This window comes from Heterodontus francisci, chromosome 36, assembly GCF_036365525.1.
Source record: "Heterodontus francisci isolate sHetFra1 chromosome 36, sHetFra1.hap1, whole genome shotgun sequence".
In the NCBI taxonomy this organism is placed as follows: Eukaryota; Metazoa; Chordata; class Chondrichthyes; order Heterodontiformes; family Heterodontidae; genus Heterodontus; species Heterodontus francisci.
The window spans coordinates 22,180,308-22,196,082 of NC_090406.1; the positions used below are offsets into that span (position 1 = coordinate 22,180,308).

At 45.5% G+C, this 15,775-nt stretch overlaps 1 protein-coding gene across 1 annotated transcript in view; it reads left to right on the plus strand.

The window, feature by feature from the left end:
• Positions 1-852: 852 nt before the first annotated feature.
• amh (anti-Mullerian hormone) overlaps positions 853-15,775 on the plus strand; it is a 42,551-nt gene continuing 27,628 nt past the window's right edge. The window contains exons 1-4 of the mRNA XM_068015886.1: positions 853-961; positions 3,142-3,247; positions 11,311-11,380; positions 12,331-12,880. Coding sequence (XP_067871987.1) covers positions 853-961; positions 3,142-3,247; positions 11,311-11,380; positions 12,331-12,880 — 835 coding nt within the window. The remainder of the gene's footprint in view (positions 962-3,141; positions 3,248-11,310; positions 11,381-12,330; positions 12,881-15,775) is intronic.

Genomic DNA, 15,775 nt, shown 5'->3' on the forward strand with positions numbered 1-15,775 from the left:
CAATGTTACAACATCAAAGCTTTAATTTTTAAGTGGCGGGGATACAATATGTTGGCAAACATGATTTTTTCTAATTTTTATATTTCAAACGTTTAAGAATTTGATGTTTGCATCTGTGGTTGCATATGTCAAGTTAAACTGCATGTTTTAAGTTAGTTAAATTTCTCACAACTGTTTCTAGTGTTACGATCAGGTGAGAAATGTGTCTCGGGGTCTTTTGCTGTCTTTACCTGGTCTCTTTCAAACTAAACCCTGTTACCAGGTTTCATGGAGACACCCAAGACCACGTCGTTGGCAGCAGCTGGACCTCATCGTCACAAGGCGAGCCTCCATAAACAGTGTTCCAATCACACAGCTTTCACAGTGCTGACTGCGACACTGACCACTCCCTGGTGTGCAGCAAAGTTATACTCAGACCAAAGAAGTTACATCACTACATGCAGAATGGCTGCCTGCGCATCAATGCTACCAGAATTTCTTATCCACAGCTGTCACAAAAGTTACTCAATTCGCTTGAAAAAGCCCTTCAAAACACTCTTGTGGGATGCAGAGACCAAGTGGGCCCACATCAGAGATGCCATCTATGACTCAGCAATGACCACCTTTGGCAAACATGAGAAGCAGAATGCAGACTGGTTCAATCTCACTTTGAAGAGATGGAACCAGTCATAGTCGCCAAGTGCACTGCATTGCTGAACTACATGAAAGCCCCCAGCGAGTTAACATCCTTAGCACTTAAAGCTGCCAGAAGCACCGTGCAAAGAACAGCCAGGTGCTGTGCAAACGACTACTGGCAACACCCAAGCAGTCGTATTCAGTTGGCCTCCGATACCGGAAACATCAGAGGAACGTATGACGGCATTAAGAGAGCTTTTGGGCCAACCATCAAGCAGATCGTCCCACCCATCAAGTCTAAATCAGGGGAAACGATCACTGTCCCAAGCAAGCAAATGGACTGCTGGTTGGAGCACTATTTAGAACTGTACTCCAAGAAAAATGATGTCACTGATACCGCCCTCAAAGCAGCCCAGTCTCTGCCAGTCATGAACGAACAGCCAACAAAATCAGAGCTAAGTAATGCCATTGATTGTCTAGCCAGCAGAAAAGCCCATGGAAAGGACGGCATTACCCCTGAAATAATCAAGTGTGCCAAGCCTGCTATACTCTCAGCACTCCATGAACTGCTTTGCCTGTGTTGGGATGAGGGAGCAGTACCACAAAACATGTGCATTGCCAATATCGTCACCCTCTATAAGAACAAGGGTGACTGCAACAACTACCGTGGAATCTCCCTGCTCGGCACAGTGGGGAAAGCCTTCGCTCAAGTCATTTTAAACAGACTCCAGAAGCTGGCTGAGTGTTTCTACCCTGAGGCATAGTGCGGCTTTTGAGCAGAGTTCCGCTATTGATATGCTGTTCTCCCTTCGTCGGCTACAGGAGAAATGCCGCGAACAACAGATGTCCCTCTACGTTGCCTTCGTAGGTGTCACCAAAGTCTTTGACCTCATCAGCAGACGTGGTCTTTTAAGACTACTAGCAAAGATCAGATGTCCACCAAAGCTACTAAGCATTATCACCTCGTTCCATGAAAATATGAAAGGCACAATTCAGCATAACAGTGCATCATCAGACTCCTTTCCCATCCTGAGTGGTGTGAAACAGGGCTGGTTTCTCACACCCACACTGTTTGGGATCATCTTCTCGCTGCTACTCTCACATGCGTTTAAGTCTTCAGAAGAAGGAATTTTCCTCCACACAAGATCCAATGGCAGGTTGTTCAACCTTGCCCGTCTTAGAGTGAAGACCCAGAAGTACAGAAAGTCCTCATCAGGGAACTCTGCTGATGATGCTGCATTAACATCCCACACGGAAGAGTGTCTGCAGAGACTCACCGACAGGCTTGGGGCTGCCTGTAGAGAATTTGGCCTAACCATCAGTTTCAAGAAAACGAACATCATGGAACAGGACATTAGAAATGCTCCATCCATCAATATCGGCGACCACACTCTGGAAGTAGTTCAAGAGTTCACCTACCTGGGCTCAACCATTACCAGTAACCTGTCTCTTGATGCAGAAATCAACACATGCATGGGAAAGGCGTCTGCTGCTATGTCCAGACTGGCCAAGAGGGTGTGGGAAAATGGCGCACTGACACTGAACACAAAAGTCTGAGTGTTTCAAGCCTGTGTCCTCAATATCTTGTTCTACGACAGTGAGGGCTGGACAATGTTTATCAGCCAAGAGCGACGACTCAACGCATTTCATCTTTGCTGTCTCTGGAGAATCCTTGGCATCAGGTGGCCGGACCCTATATCCAACGTAGAAGTCCTCAAGACAGCCAACATCCCCAGCATGTATACTCTACTGAGCCAGCGGCACTTGAGATGGCTTGGCCATGTGAGCCGCATGGAAGATGGCAGGATCCCCAAGGACGTATTGTACAGCGAGCTCATCACAAGTATCAGACCCACCGGCCATCCATGTCTCAGCTTTAAAGATGTTTGCAAACGCGACTTGAAGTCTTGTAACATTGACCACCAGTCGTGGGAGCGAGTTGCCAGCAATCGCCAGAGCTGGCAGACAGCTATAAAGGCGGAGCTGAAGATGCGAGGCGAAGAGACTCAGCAGTTGGCAGGAAAAGAGACAGCAGTGCAAGGAGAGCCAACTGTGTAACAGCCCTGACAACCACATTTATCTGCAGTGCCTGTGGAAGAATCTGTCACTCTTGAATTGGCCTTTATAGCCACTCCAGGCGCTGCTCCACAAATCACTGACCACCTCCAGGCGCTTACCCATTGTCTCGAGACGAGGTCAAAAAGGAATTGTAACAAGGTTTTATTTTTAAACAGTGTTTTGAGCTCCCCATTTTGTGAATCCTTGTTCACAGCTTTCCAATTATAAGGCAAAAAAACCAACACCAGATTTTCTCAGATTTAAAGGAGAAAAGTTAAGTTTATTTAAACTTAAACTCTAATACAGTTCACGCCTACGGATATACAATGCGCCCACGCTAGAATGCACATGCGATATACGCATGCAGATAGGGACAGAAAAGAGAAGAGGAAAATATAGTAGAAAGGGGTTTGAGGCAATATCAGAAGAGTTTCTTGTTTACTGTGCTTCGAACTCACTTGATTGTAGGTAGTCTTGCTGTTCGTCCGGGCCCAGTGTTATGCTTAAACCTTGTTCACGTAGGAGACTTTTCTCTCTTTGAGGTTCACATGTTTTCACAAGATTCAGTTCCATGGTAAAGAGATGGAGGCATGCAGGCCTGGAGAGGTTCTGCTTCAGTTCCAGGAGCACATGGCTTTCTGAGTTCAAAATCCTGTGTTGGAAGTTCAAATTCAAAACCTCCAACAGTCAGTAATATGACCAAAACTAGTCTGACCACTTCTGTGTATTGGGGAAGCAATGACTGGGTCCCCATTGTTCCAACACTCCGTTACAATGCAAATGTCTTTCCAGTCAGGGGCTGGCAATTTTAAGTTTTAATGTTCATGTGGGGAAATAATGTGTGCCTCAGTCTTGGCAGGTGGGGGGAGGGGTTTGCCTGACACTAGAAACAGAATCACAGAATAATACAGTGCAGAAGAGTCTGCACCGATGCATTAAAGGCACCTGACCTGTCTACCTAATCCAATTTGCCAGCACTTGGCCCATAGCCTTGAATGTTATGACATGCCAAGTGCTCATCCAGGTACTTTTTAAAGGATGTGAGGCAACCCGCCTCTACCACCCTCCCAGGCAGGGCTTTCCAGACCGTCACCACCCTCTGGGTAAAAAAGTTCTTTCTTAAACCTCCCGCTCCTCACCTTAAATTTGTGACCCCTCGTAACTGACCCTTCACCTAAGGGGAACAGCTGCTCCCTATCCACCCTGTCCATGCCCCTCATAATCTTGTACACCTCAATCAGGTCACCCCTCAGTCTTCTCTGCTCCAGCGAAACAACTCAAGCCAACCTCTCTCCATAGCTTAAATGTTCCATCCCAGGCAACATCCTGGTGAATCGCCAGTGCAATCTCATCCTTCCAATAATGTGGCGACCAGAATTGCACACAATACTCCAGCTGTGGCCTTACCAAAGTTCTGTACAACTCCAACATGACCTGCCTGCTTTTGTAATCTATGCCTCGATTGATAAAGGCCTTTTTCACCACCCTATTAAGCTGCCCTTCTGCCTTCAGAGATCTATGGACAAACACGCCAAGGTCCCTTTGTTCCTCGGAACTTCCCAGTGTCAGGCCATTCATTGAATACTTCCATGTCACATTACTCCTTCCAAAGTGTATCACCTCACACTTCTCAGCGTTAAATTCCATCTGTCGCTTTTCTGCCCATTTGACCATCCCGTCTATATCTTCCTGTAACCTAAGACACTCCACCTCACTGTTAACCACTCGGCCAATCTTTGTTATCCGCAAACTTACTGATCCTACCCCCCGCATAGTCATCTATGTCGTTTATATAAATGACAAACAATAGGGAACCCAGCACAGATCGCTGTGGTACTCCACTGGACACTGGCTTCCAGTCACTAAAACAGCCGTCTGTCATCACACTGTGTCTCCTACAGCTAATCCAATTTTGAATCCACCTTATCAAGTTACCTTGTATCCCATGTGCATTTGCTTTCTTGATAAGTCTCCCATGTGGGACCTTGTCAAAGGCTTTGCTGAAATCCATGTAAACTACATCAACTGCACTACCCTCATCTACACATCTGGTCACATGCTCAAAAAATTCAATCAAATTTGTTAGACATGACCTCCCTCTGACAAAGCCATGCTGACTATTCCTAATCAAATTTTGCCTCTCCAAGTGGAGATAGATTCTCTCCTTCAGAATTTTCTCCAATAGTTTCCCTACCACTGAAGTGAGACTCACTGGTTTGTAGTTCCCTGGCTTATCTCTACAACCTTTCTTAAATAGTGGGACCACATTAGCTGTTCTCCAGTCCTCTGGCACCTCCCCCGTGGCCAGAGAGGAATTAAAAATTAGGGTCAGAGCCCCTGCAATCTCCACCCTCATCTCCCACAGCATCCTGGGACACAAATCGTCCAGACCTGGAGATTTGTCCACTTTTAAGCCTTCCAAAACCTCCAATACCTTGTCACTACCTATGACAATTTGCTCAAGAACCTCACAGTCTCTCTGTCTAAGTTCCATGTCTACATCCTCATTCTCTTGGGTGAAGACAGATGTGAAGTATTTGTTCAACACCCTACCAATGTCCTCTGGCTCCACCCACAAATTTCCCCCTTGGTCCCTAATGGGTCCTACTCTTTCCCTGGTTATCCTCTTCCCATTGATATACTTATAGAATATCTTGGGATTTCCCCTACTTTTACCAGCCAGAGCTTTCTCATATCCCCTCTTTGCTCTCCTAATTGCTTTCTTAAGCTCCATCCTACACTTTCTGTACTGCACTAATGCTTCCATTGATTTGCTCTCCTTGTATTTGCTAAAAGCCTGTCTTTTCCTTCTCATCGTACCCTGAATGTTTCTGGTCATCCATGGTTCTCTGGGCTTGTTGCTCCTATCTATTACCCTAGAGGGAACATGTTGGGCCTGTGCCCTCCCCATTTCCTTTTTGAATGCCCCCCACTGCTCTTCTGTAGATTTTCCGACAAGTAACTCTTTCCAGTCTACCTTAGCCAGATCCTGCCTTATTTTACTAAAATTCGCTCTGCCCCAATCCAAAACCTTTTTTTGCAACTTGTCTATTTCTTTCTCCATAACAAACTTAAATTGTACCATGTTGTGGTCACTATCACCAAAATGCTCCCCCACCAACACATCAACCACCTGTCCGGCTTCATTCCCCAGAATTAGGTCCAGCACTGCACCCTCCCTTGTTGGATCCTCTACATATTGAGCTAAAAAGTTCTCCTGTATACATTTCAAGAACTCCACTCCATCCAAACCCTTAACACGATGATTATCCCAATTAATGTTGGGAAAGTTGAAATAATATAATTACCCTATTATTTTTACACACTTCTGCAAATTGCGCACATATTTGCTCCTCAATTTCTCGCTGACTATCTGGGGGTCTATAATAAACACCTAGCGATGTGGCTATCCCTTTTTTGTTCCTAAGCTCTACCCATAAAGCTTCATTTGATGCACCCTCCAAGATATCATCTCTTCTTACTCCTTACAATGTGATCTGTTCACAAAATTTTGTTTTGTAGCTTTCCAGATAAATCCATGAGCCCCTACGATTCACTTTGCTAAGTTACTGCTCAGGTAACACCGTTGCATGTCATCTATGGAGCTCGAGTTCTTTGTTCTCACTCTAACAATCAGTAGTACCTTTTGCTTTGGGGTGGATTTATATGCCTAGTAATTGGATTAAGATGGAGGGCACTGAAAGATAGCTGAGAGCATGATCTTTTGACTATTTACTGTTGATTTCTTCTTTTCCACGCAGCTTCCACAGTGCGGACTGCGACACCGACCACTCCCTGGTGTGCAGCAAGGTTAGACTCAGACCAAAGAAGTTGCATCATTCCAAGCAGAAGGGCCACCCGCGCATCAACACGAGCAGAATTTCTCACCCACAGCTGTTACAAAAATTTCTAAATTCACTTGTAACAGCCCTTCAAAACACTCCCACAGGGGATGCTGAGACCAAGTGGGCCCACATCAGAGACGCCATCTATGAGTCAGCTTTGACCACCTACGGCAAAAGTGCGAAGAGAAATGCAGACTGGTTTCAATCTCATAATGAAGAGCTGGAACCTGTCATAGCCGCTAAGCGCATTGCACTTTTGAACTACAAGAAAGCCCCCAGCGATTTAACATCCGCAGCACTTAAAGCAGCCAGAAGTACTGCACAAAGAACAGCTAGGCGTTGCGCAAACGACTACTGGCAACACCTATGCAGTCATATTCAGCTGGCCTCAGACACCGGAAACATCAGAGGAATGTATGATGGCATGAAGAGAGCTCTTGGGCCAACCATCAAGAAGATCACCCCCCTCAAATCTAAATCGGGGGACATAATCACTGACCAACGCAAACAGATGGACCGCTGGGTTGAGCACTACCTAGAACTGTACTCCAGGGAGAATGCTGTCACTGAGACTGCCCTCAATGCAGCCCAGCCTCTACCAGTCATGGATGAGCTGGACATACAGCCAACCAAATCGGAACTCAGTGATGCCATTGATTCCCTAGCCAGCGGAAAAGCCCCTGGGAAGGACAGCATTACCCCTGAAATAATCAAGAGTGCCAAGCCTGCTATACTCTCAGCACTACATGAACTGCTATGCCTGTGCTGGGACGAGGGAGCAGTACCCCAGGACATGCGCGATGCCAACATCATCACCCTCTATAAAAACAAAGGTGACCGCGGTGACTGCAACAACTACCGTGGAATCTCCCTGCTCAGCATAGTGGGGAAAGTCTTTGCTCGAGTCGCTCTGAACAGGCTCCAGAAGCTGGCCGAGCGCGTCTACCCTGAGGCACAGTGTGGCTTTCGTGCAGAGAGATCGACTATTGACATGCTGTTCTCCCTTCGTCAGATACAGGAGAAATGCCGTGAACAACAGATGCCCCTCTACATTGCTTTCATTGATCTCACCAAAGCCTTTGACCTCGTCAGCAGACGTGGTCTCTTCAGACTACTAGAAAAGATCGGATGTCCACCAAAGCTACTAAGTATCATCACCTCATTCCATGACAATATGAAAGGCACAATTCAACATGGTGGCTCCTCATCAGAGCCCTTTCCTATCCTGAGTGGTGTGAAACAGGGCTGTGTTCTCGCACCCACACTTTTTGGGATTTTCTTCTCCCTGCTGCTTTCACATGCGTTCAAATCCTCTGAAGAAGGAATTTTCCTCCACACAAGATCAGGGGGCAGGTTGTTCAACCTTGCCCGTCTAAGAGCGAAGTCCAAAGTACGGAAAGTCCTCATCAGAGAACTCCTCTTTGCTGACGATGCTGCTTTAACATCTCACACTGAAGAATGCCTGCAGAGTCTCATCGACAGGTTTGCGTCTGCCTGCAATGAATTTGGCCTAACCATCAGCCTCAAGAAAACGAACATCATGGGGCAGGATGTCAGAAATGCTCCATCCATCAATATTGGCGACCACGCTCTGGAAGTGGTTCAAGAGTTCACCTACCTAGGCTCAACTATCACCAGTAACCTGTCTCTAGATGCAGAAATCAACAAGCGCATGGGTAAGGCTTCCACTGCTATGTTCAGACTGGCCAAGAGAGTGTGGGAAAATGGCGCACTGACACGGAACACAAAAGTCCGAGTGTATCAGGCCTGTGTCCTCAGCACCTTGCTCTACGGCAGCGAGGCCTGGACAACGTATGCCAGCCAAGAGCGACGTCTCAATTCATTCCATCTTCGCTGCCTTCGGAGAATACTTGGCATCAGGTGGCAGGACTATATCTCCAACACAGAAGTCCTTGAAGCGGCCAACATCCCCAGCTTATACACACTACTGAGTCAGCGGCGCTTGAGATGGCTTGGCCATGTGAGCCGCATGGAAGATGGCAGGATCCCCAAAGACACATTGTACAGCGAGCTCGCCACTGGTATCAGACCCACCGGCCGTCCATGTCTCCGTTATAAAGACGTCTGCAAACGCGACATGAAATCGTGTGACATTGATCACAAGTCGTGGGAGTCAGTTGCCAGCATTCGCCAGAGCTGGCGGGCAGCCATAAAGACAGGGCTAAATTGTGGCGAGTCGAAGAGACTTAGTAGTTGGCAGGAAAAAAGACAGCGGCGCAAGGGGAGAGCCAACTGTGCAACAGCCCCAACAAACAAATTTCTCTGCAGCACCTGTGGAAGAGCCTGTTACTCCAGAATTGGCCTTTATAGCCACTCCAGGCGCTGCTTCACAAACCACTGACCACCTCCAGGCGCGTATCCATTGTCTCTCGAGATAAGGAGGCCCAAAAGAAAGAATAATAAACACCTAGCGATGTGGCTATCCCTTTTTTGTTCCTAAGCTCTACCCATAAAGCTTCATTTGATGCACCCTCCAAGATATCATCTCTTCTTACTCCTTACAATGTGATCTGTTCACAAAATTTTGTTTTGTAGCTTTCCAGATAAATCCATGAGCCCCTACGATTCACTTTGCTAAGTTACTGCTCAGGTAACACCGTTGCATGTCATCTATGGAGCTCGAGTTCTTTGTTCTCACTCTAACAATCAGTAGTACCTTTTGCTTTGGGGTGGATTTATATGCCTAGTAATTGGATTAAGATGGAGGGCACTGAAAGATAGCTGAGAGCATGATCTTTTGACTATTTACTGTTGATTTCTTCTTTTCCATAGTTGCTTAGCCTTGTAAAGACATTGGAGAAAAATACTACCATTGGATGAAATTATATCAAAATACTTGATGATTTTTAAAAATTTGTTCATGGGATGTGAGTGTCACTAGTAAGGCCAGCATTTGTTGCCCATCCCTAATTGCCCTTGGGAAGGTGATGGTGAGCCACCTTCTTGAACTGCTGCAGTCCATGTGGTGTAGGTATACTCACACTACTGTTAGGAAGGGAGTTCCAGGTTTTTGACCCAGCAACATGAAGGAATGGCGATGTAGTTCCAAGTCAGGATGATGTGTGGCTTGGAGGGGAATTTGCAGGTGGTGGTGCTCCCATGTGTCTGCTGCCCTTGTCCTTCTAGGTGGTAGAGGTCGGAGGTTTCAAAGGTGCTATTGAAGGAGGCTTGACGAGTTGCTGCAGTGCTTCTTGTATATGGTACACACTGCTGCCACTGTGCCAGTGGTGGAGGGAGAGAATGTTTAAGATGATGAATGGGGTGCCAATCAAGTGGCTGCTTTGTCTTGGATGGTGTTGAGCTTTGAGTGTTGTTGCTGCTGCACCCATCCAGGCAAGACCTTGATGACCAGCAAGGTCATTAAACTTCTTGTGACACTGCAACCAGGTCCTCGCGGTTTAACTCCTGGCATTCGCCTCCGTGGCTATCTGCTGCCATTGCCTTTTGAATGTGTCTGGATGGCAACCTGCCCCCGCCCCACCCTTGCAGATACAGGACATCTTTCCTCCTCTCTTACACCAATGACCTCTAGTATAGCATCCAAAAACATTAGATCCCGCTCTCTCCCATGTTGTGCCATTCTTCAATGTTTCCCAGTTCAGGTTAATTTCCTGCATGATTCCCTGCACCTGCTCCAGTGACTATGTCTCTCCACTTTAAGAAGTATAGACTAGCTTTAAGCAGTTCTAGGCAGTTATGATTTTGGAGCCCCTGCATGCAGATATCATTCTATTGAGCCGGCGCCTGCATTTCAATCAACAGGTGTGAGTTAATTGCACATTGTGATCCCACGCTTGATTTCAGGGGCTATCCACTTTAACCCCCTTCCTCTCTCCACTACACACTGAACCCAAAATGCAGAAGTCTGGGATCTGACAATGGACCATAAGACCTGAAATGTTAACCCTACCTTCCTTTCTCCAATGATTATTTAATTTGAAATAACTGATTCCAGAGTGAATCACATGATGCTGAAATGAGCCCTCACCCAAACAGCTTGAAGTTTTGTACTCAAACTGCAATCTTGGAAATAAAAACCGAAAATGCTGGAAACACTCAACAGGCCAGACAGCATCTGTGGAGACCAGTTCTGATAAAGGGTCACAGACCTGAAACGTTAACTCTATTTCCCTCTCCACAGATGTTGCCAGACCTGCTGAGTAGTTCCAGCATTTTCTGTTTTTTATTTCACTTTTCCAGCATCTGTAGTATTTTGCTTTTGTATTAGTTATATCAATGCTTGTTTGCACACCCAACTTTATTGCATGGTGGAACTGCTGTAATGCTAAAGTTGGCATGTAAATGCACCCAGTGTCTTACTTTCCTCAGTCTCTGCCCTTTGTCTTTCAAAGCTATGACCACCCCTTCCTCAAAAGCTCCCTTTGAACCCTCTGTTTTCTCTAACTACCACTATATTTGTAACCTCCCTTTTGTAAACTCCTCACTCATGTCATCAAAACACAACTTTGTGTCCACTTCACTCATTTGATTTCATTCCACCCTGCCCACAGTATCAAGACTACTCAGATCTGAGATTGTGACTGTGGGGAGTTATCCCTCCTTGACATCTCCACAAAGGTATGGAATAGTGGTTGTGGATTTGAACCTTCATTTCCCAGAGTTGGAAAGGCAGAAAGATCAAATTGCCTATATATGTAGTATGATTATTTTAATTTAAAGTCTCAGTTTAGGTTCATAGGAGGAATTTGTAGTTATTAAATGATAAGATGAATGGTCCTTAATTACGTTAACTATATTTTTCTGTTATCAGCAATCAGAATGAGACTCTTATGGAAACTGAATGCTCTAACCATCACATTTGCGTTGACAATCCAAACAACGTACCACCACTTTTCCTCCTCCCCACTTTTATTTTTCTGCCTTCTAGTTTTTGCTGGAAAATATTTAATTCAGATGGTGGCAGATGATAATGTCATCAAAGCTACTGTCTTGTAAGTATTACAATGTGATTCTGGTAAACTTAGTTCTCATCACAATGGAGGACTGAAACTTAAAACCTGTATAGTCTTGATACAAGATTTCTAGCACTATCTTGAAATGAACATTACCAGGTCCCAGATGTAGTCAACCATGTTATATACAAATATGGCTATAATTTTCCTTGTTCATCCCACTCTTTCAACGTAACAGGATTCCACTGCAGCTAATGTAGTAGCTTAGTTTAGAGATACAGCACTGAAACAGGCCCTTCGGCCCACCGAGTCTGTGCCGACCATCAACCACCCATTTATACTAATCCTACACTAATCCCATATTCCTACCAAACATCCCCACCTGTCCCGATATTTCCCTACCACCTACCTATACTAGTGGCAATTTATAATGGCCAATTTACCTACCAACCTGCAAGTCTTTTGGCTTGTGGGAGGAAACCGGAGCACCCGGAGAAAACCCACGCAGACACAGGGAGAACTTGCAAACTCCACACAGGCAGTACCCAGAATTGAACCTGGGTCGCTGGAGCTGTGAGGCTGCAGTGCTAACCACTGCGCCACTGTTGATCCAGAGTTTTTTTGGCACATTTGCCATTGTATGATGTCTGTGAAAGAAAATACAAGGTCTGCTTTTGTTCTAAAAATATCTACTAAACACTCCTTCACCAGCTTTAATGTAACACAATCAACAAGGCTTATCTCCACAAAGACAAAGCCAGCTCTTGCACTATATTCCTTCAGTCTTCAACAAAGCTGGGTCAATCATGGATGCTGTTTCAATTTTTGCAGTTTTTCACTTATTGGTTTTACTAATTCACACAATTCCTGTGGAACAGAACATCAGGAAAGAATATGAAAATGTGGAGGAACCAGCCATTAGACAGCCAAATGATTTTCCTGATCTCCATTCGGCTGAAGCACTAGAAAACTGCTCTGTGGATAGTAAATCGCTGTGTGATAGAAAATTATTTTCTGCACAAGGAACAGCAGCAAAACTATTACAGTCATCAAATGAAGGTGAGAAGGTTGCCAAGAGCATCTCCTCCCCTAAGGAGGCTCAAGGAGAACCTGCAATTGCAAACAGAAGTCAGGAATTGGACACTATCTCTAATCAGAAAAGTCCGCATGCTTTTAAAGAACCGGTCTGTAGGCTACAAAGTGATGAACAAAGCATTAATTATCTTGAGGTGATTGGTTCCATTACTGGATATGAACGCAGTTTCATTGAAGATGTAGTTTTGTACAGTGACAACCATATGGCTGAGTTCGGAATTTGTTCCAGTTCAAACAAAAAACATAGTGCTATCCTCTTTCTTAGAAACCTGGCACTTCGCATAAAAACTGGTGCAGAAATGGTAAGATTGATGGTGCTGCATCTTTCTGAAGGTAAGAAGAAAATATAACTTTTTATTAAACGGGACTAGTAGAAGATGTGACCTAATGCTGATTACATTGATCTTTATAAACAATACTAACATTAGTTACTGGACAAATATTCCTTTCAAAAAATGTTGGATGTAAATGTCACAAAAGATGATGAATGACTGACTGATTTAGGAACATAGGAGCAGGAGTAGGCCATTCAGCCCATCGAGCCTGCTCTACCATTTAGAGATGGGCAACAAATGCCTGCTACATGAAATTACACTCCTTCCTGCCAGCCAGCTGTCTGTTCCTGACTGTTTTCAGCTGGGCAATTGACTGGGGACATGCAGCTGAGGCTTGGGAGTTAAAATAGCCCTGACCTCATGCTGCTGAGTCAGGGAGATTTGGTGATTGCTTCGACCCTTCACGCTTGATACCTACTCTGGATTCAAACTGGGCCTTAGTTCTATTTTTTTGCCAAATTATATGGTTAGAATTAGAATTCCTGTTAAAAAATTAAACCTGAACAAAGAATCATGATTAACAATCATTTGTTTTGCCCTGTACATTTTTGTTGGGTTACATTAGCAGAAAGCTAATATAAATGGGTTCAAGTGACAATTTGATGTATTTGTGGAGTGAGAAGAGAATAAGGGTTATAGGGAGAAAATGGGGAGGTTGGTTGGGATCTTTCAAATGACATCTTTTTATACAGCTGTTTTTTAAGCCATTCCTCTTTTAAATAATTCTGATCAAGAATGTAGGCAAAAGTCTGCTATTTACTTCGAAGTTATGCTGAAGGTCACTAATGAAGAATGTGTACAGTGTTCCTTAGCTGCATTGTAAAATTTAAAGATGAATATTTTACTCAAATCCAGATCTCCATGAAGGGAGGATTTTGAAGTATCGCCGCAGGAAACAGAAGTAAATGGTAAAAGTGAATATTCTGTTCAAGTGCTTGGGTCTAGTGGCAACAGGTGGGTGTATAACAGTGAAGGAAGAGGAGGAAAGGGCAGATCAGGAGCACATAGGGCGTAGAAGGCACTTTTAAAAATTCCTTCATGGGATGTGGGAATCGCTGGCTAGGACAACATTTATTACCCTTCCCTAATTGCCCTTGAGAAGGTGGTGGTGAGCCGCCGCCTTGAACCGCTGCAGTCCATGTGGGGTAGGTACACCCACAGTGCTGTTAGGAAGAGAGTTCCAGGATTTTGACCCAGCGAGAGTGAAGGAATGGCGATATAGTTCCAAGTCAGGATGGTGTGTGGCTTGGAGGGGAACTTGCAGGTGATGATCCCATGCAATTGCTGCCCTTGTCCTTCTAGGTGGTAGAGGTCGTGGGTTTGGAAGGTGCTGTCGAAGGAACGTTGCTGCAGTGCATCTTGTAGATGGTGCACACTGCTGCCACTGTGCGTCAGTGGTGGAGGGAGTGATGTTTGTGGCTGGGGTGCCAATCAAGCAGGCTGCTTTGTCCCGGATGGTATCAAGCCTCTTGAGTGTTGTTGGAGCTGTACCCATCCAGGCAAGTGGAGAGTGCCTTGTAGATGGTGGACAGGCTCTGGGGAGTCAGGAGGTGAGATACTCGCCGCAGAATTCCTAGCCTCTGACCTCCTCTTGTGGCCAGGGTATTTATATGGCTACTCCAGTTCAGCTTCTAGTCAATGGTAACCCCCAGGATGTTGATAGTGGGGGATTCAGCAATTGTAATGTCATTGAATGTCAAGGGGTGATGGTTAGATTCTCTCTTGTTTGAGATAGTCATTGCCTGGCACTTAAGTGGTGCAAATGTTACTTGCCACTTATCAGCCCAAGTCTGGATATTGTCCAGGTTCTGCTGCATTTCTACATGGACTGCTTCAGTATCTGAAGAGTCGCGAATGGTGCTGAACATTGCGCAATCATCAGCGAACATCCCACTTCAGACCTTATGATTGAAGGAAGATCATTGATGAAGCAGCTGAATATGGTTAGGCCTAGGACACTACCCTGAGGAACAACTGCAGTGATGTCCCAGGGCTGAGATGATTGACCTCCAACAACCACAACCATTTTCCTTTGCGCTAGGTATGACTCCAACCAGCGCAGAGCTTTTCCCCCTGATTACCATTGGCTCCAGTTTTGCTAGGGCTCCTTGATGCCATACTCAGTCAAATGTTGCCTTGATGTCAAGGGCAGTCACTCTCACCTCACCTCTTGAGTTCAGCTCTTTTGTCCATGTTTGGATCAAAGCTGTAATGAGGTCAGGAGCAGAGTGGCCCTGGCAGACCCCAAACTGAGCGTCACTGAGCAGGTTATTGCTAAGCAAGTGCCGCTTGATAGTACTGTCTACGACACTTTCCATCACTTTACTGATGATTATAGTAGACTGATGGGGCGGTAATTGGCTGCATTGGATTTGTCCTGCTTTTTGTGTACAGGATATATCTGGGCAATTTTCCACATTGTAGGGTCGATGTCAGTATTGTAGCTGTACTGGAACAGCTTGGCTAGGGGCGTGGCAAATTCTGGAGCACAGGCCTTCAGTACTATTGCCGGAATATTGTCAGGGCCCATAGCCTTTGCAGTATCCAGTGCCTTCAGTTGTTTCTTGATATCATGTGGTATGAATCGAATTGGCTGAAGACTGGCATCTGTGATGCTGGGGACTTCAGGAGGAGGCCGAGATGGATCATTCACTGGGCACTTCGAACTGAAGATTGTTGCAAATGCTTCAGCCTTGTCTTTTGCACTGATGTGCTGGGCTCCCCCGTCTTTGAAGTTGGGGATATTTGTGGAGCCACCTCCTCCTGTTAGTTGTTCAATTGCCCACCACCGTTCACGACTGGATGTGGCACGACTGCAGAGCTTGGATCGTATCCGTTGGTTGTGGGATCGCTTAGCTCTGTCTATCGCATGCTGCTTCTGCTATTTGGCACG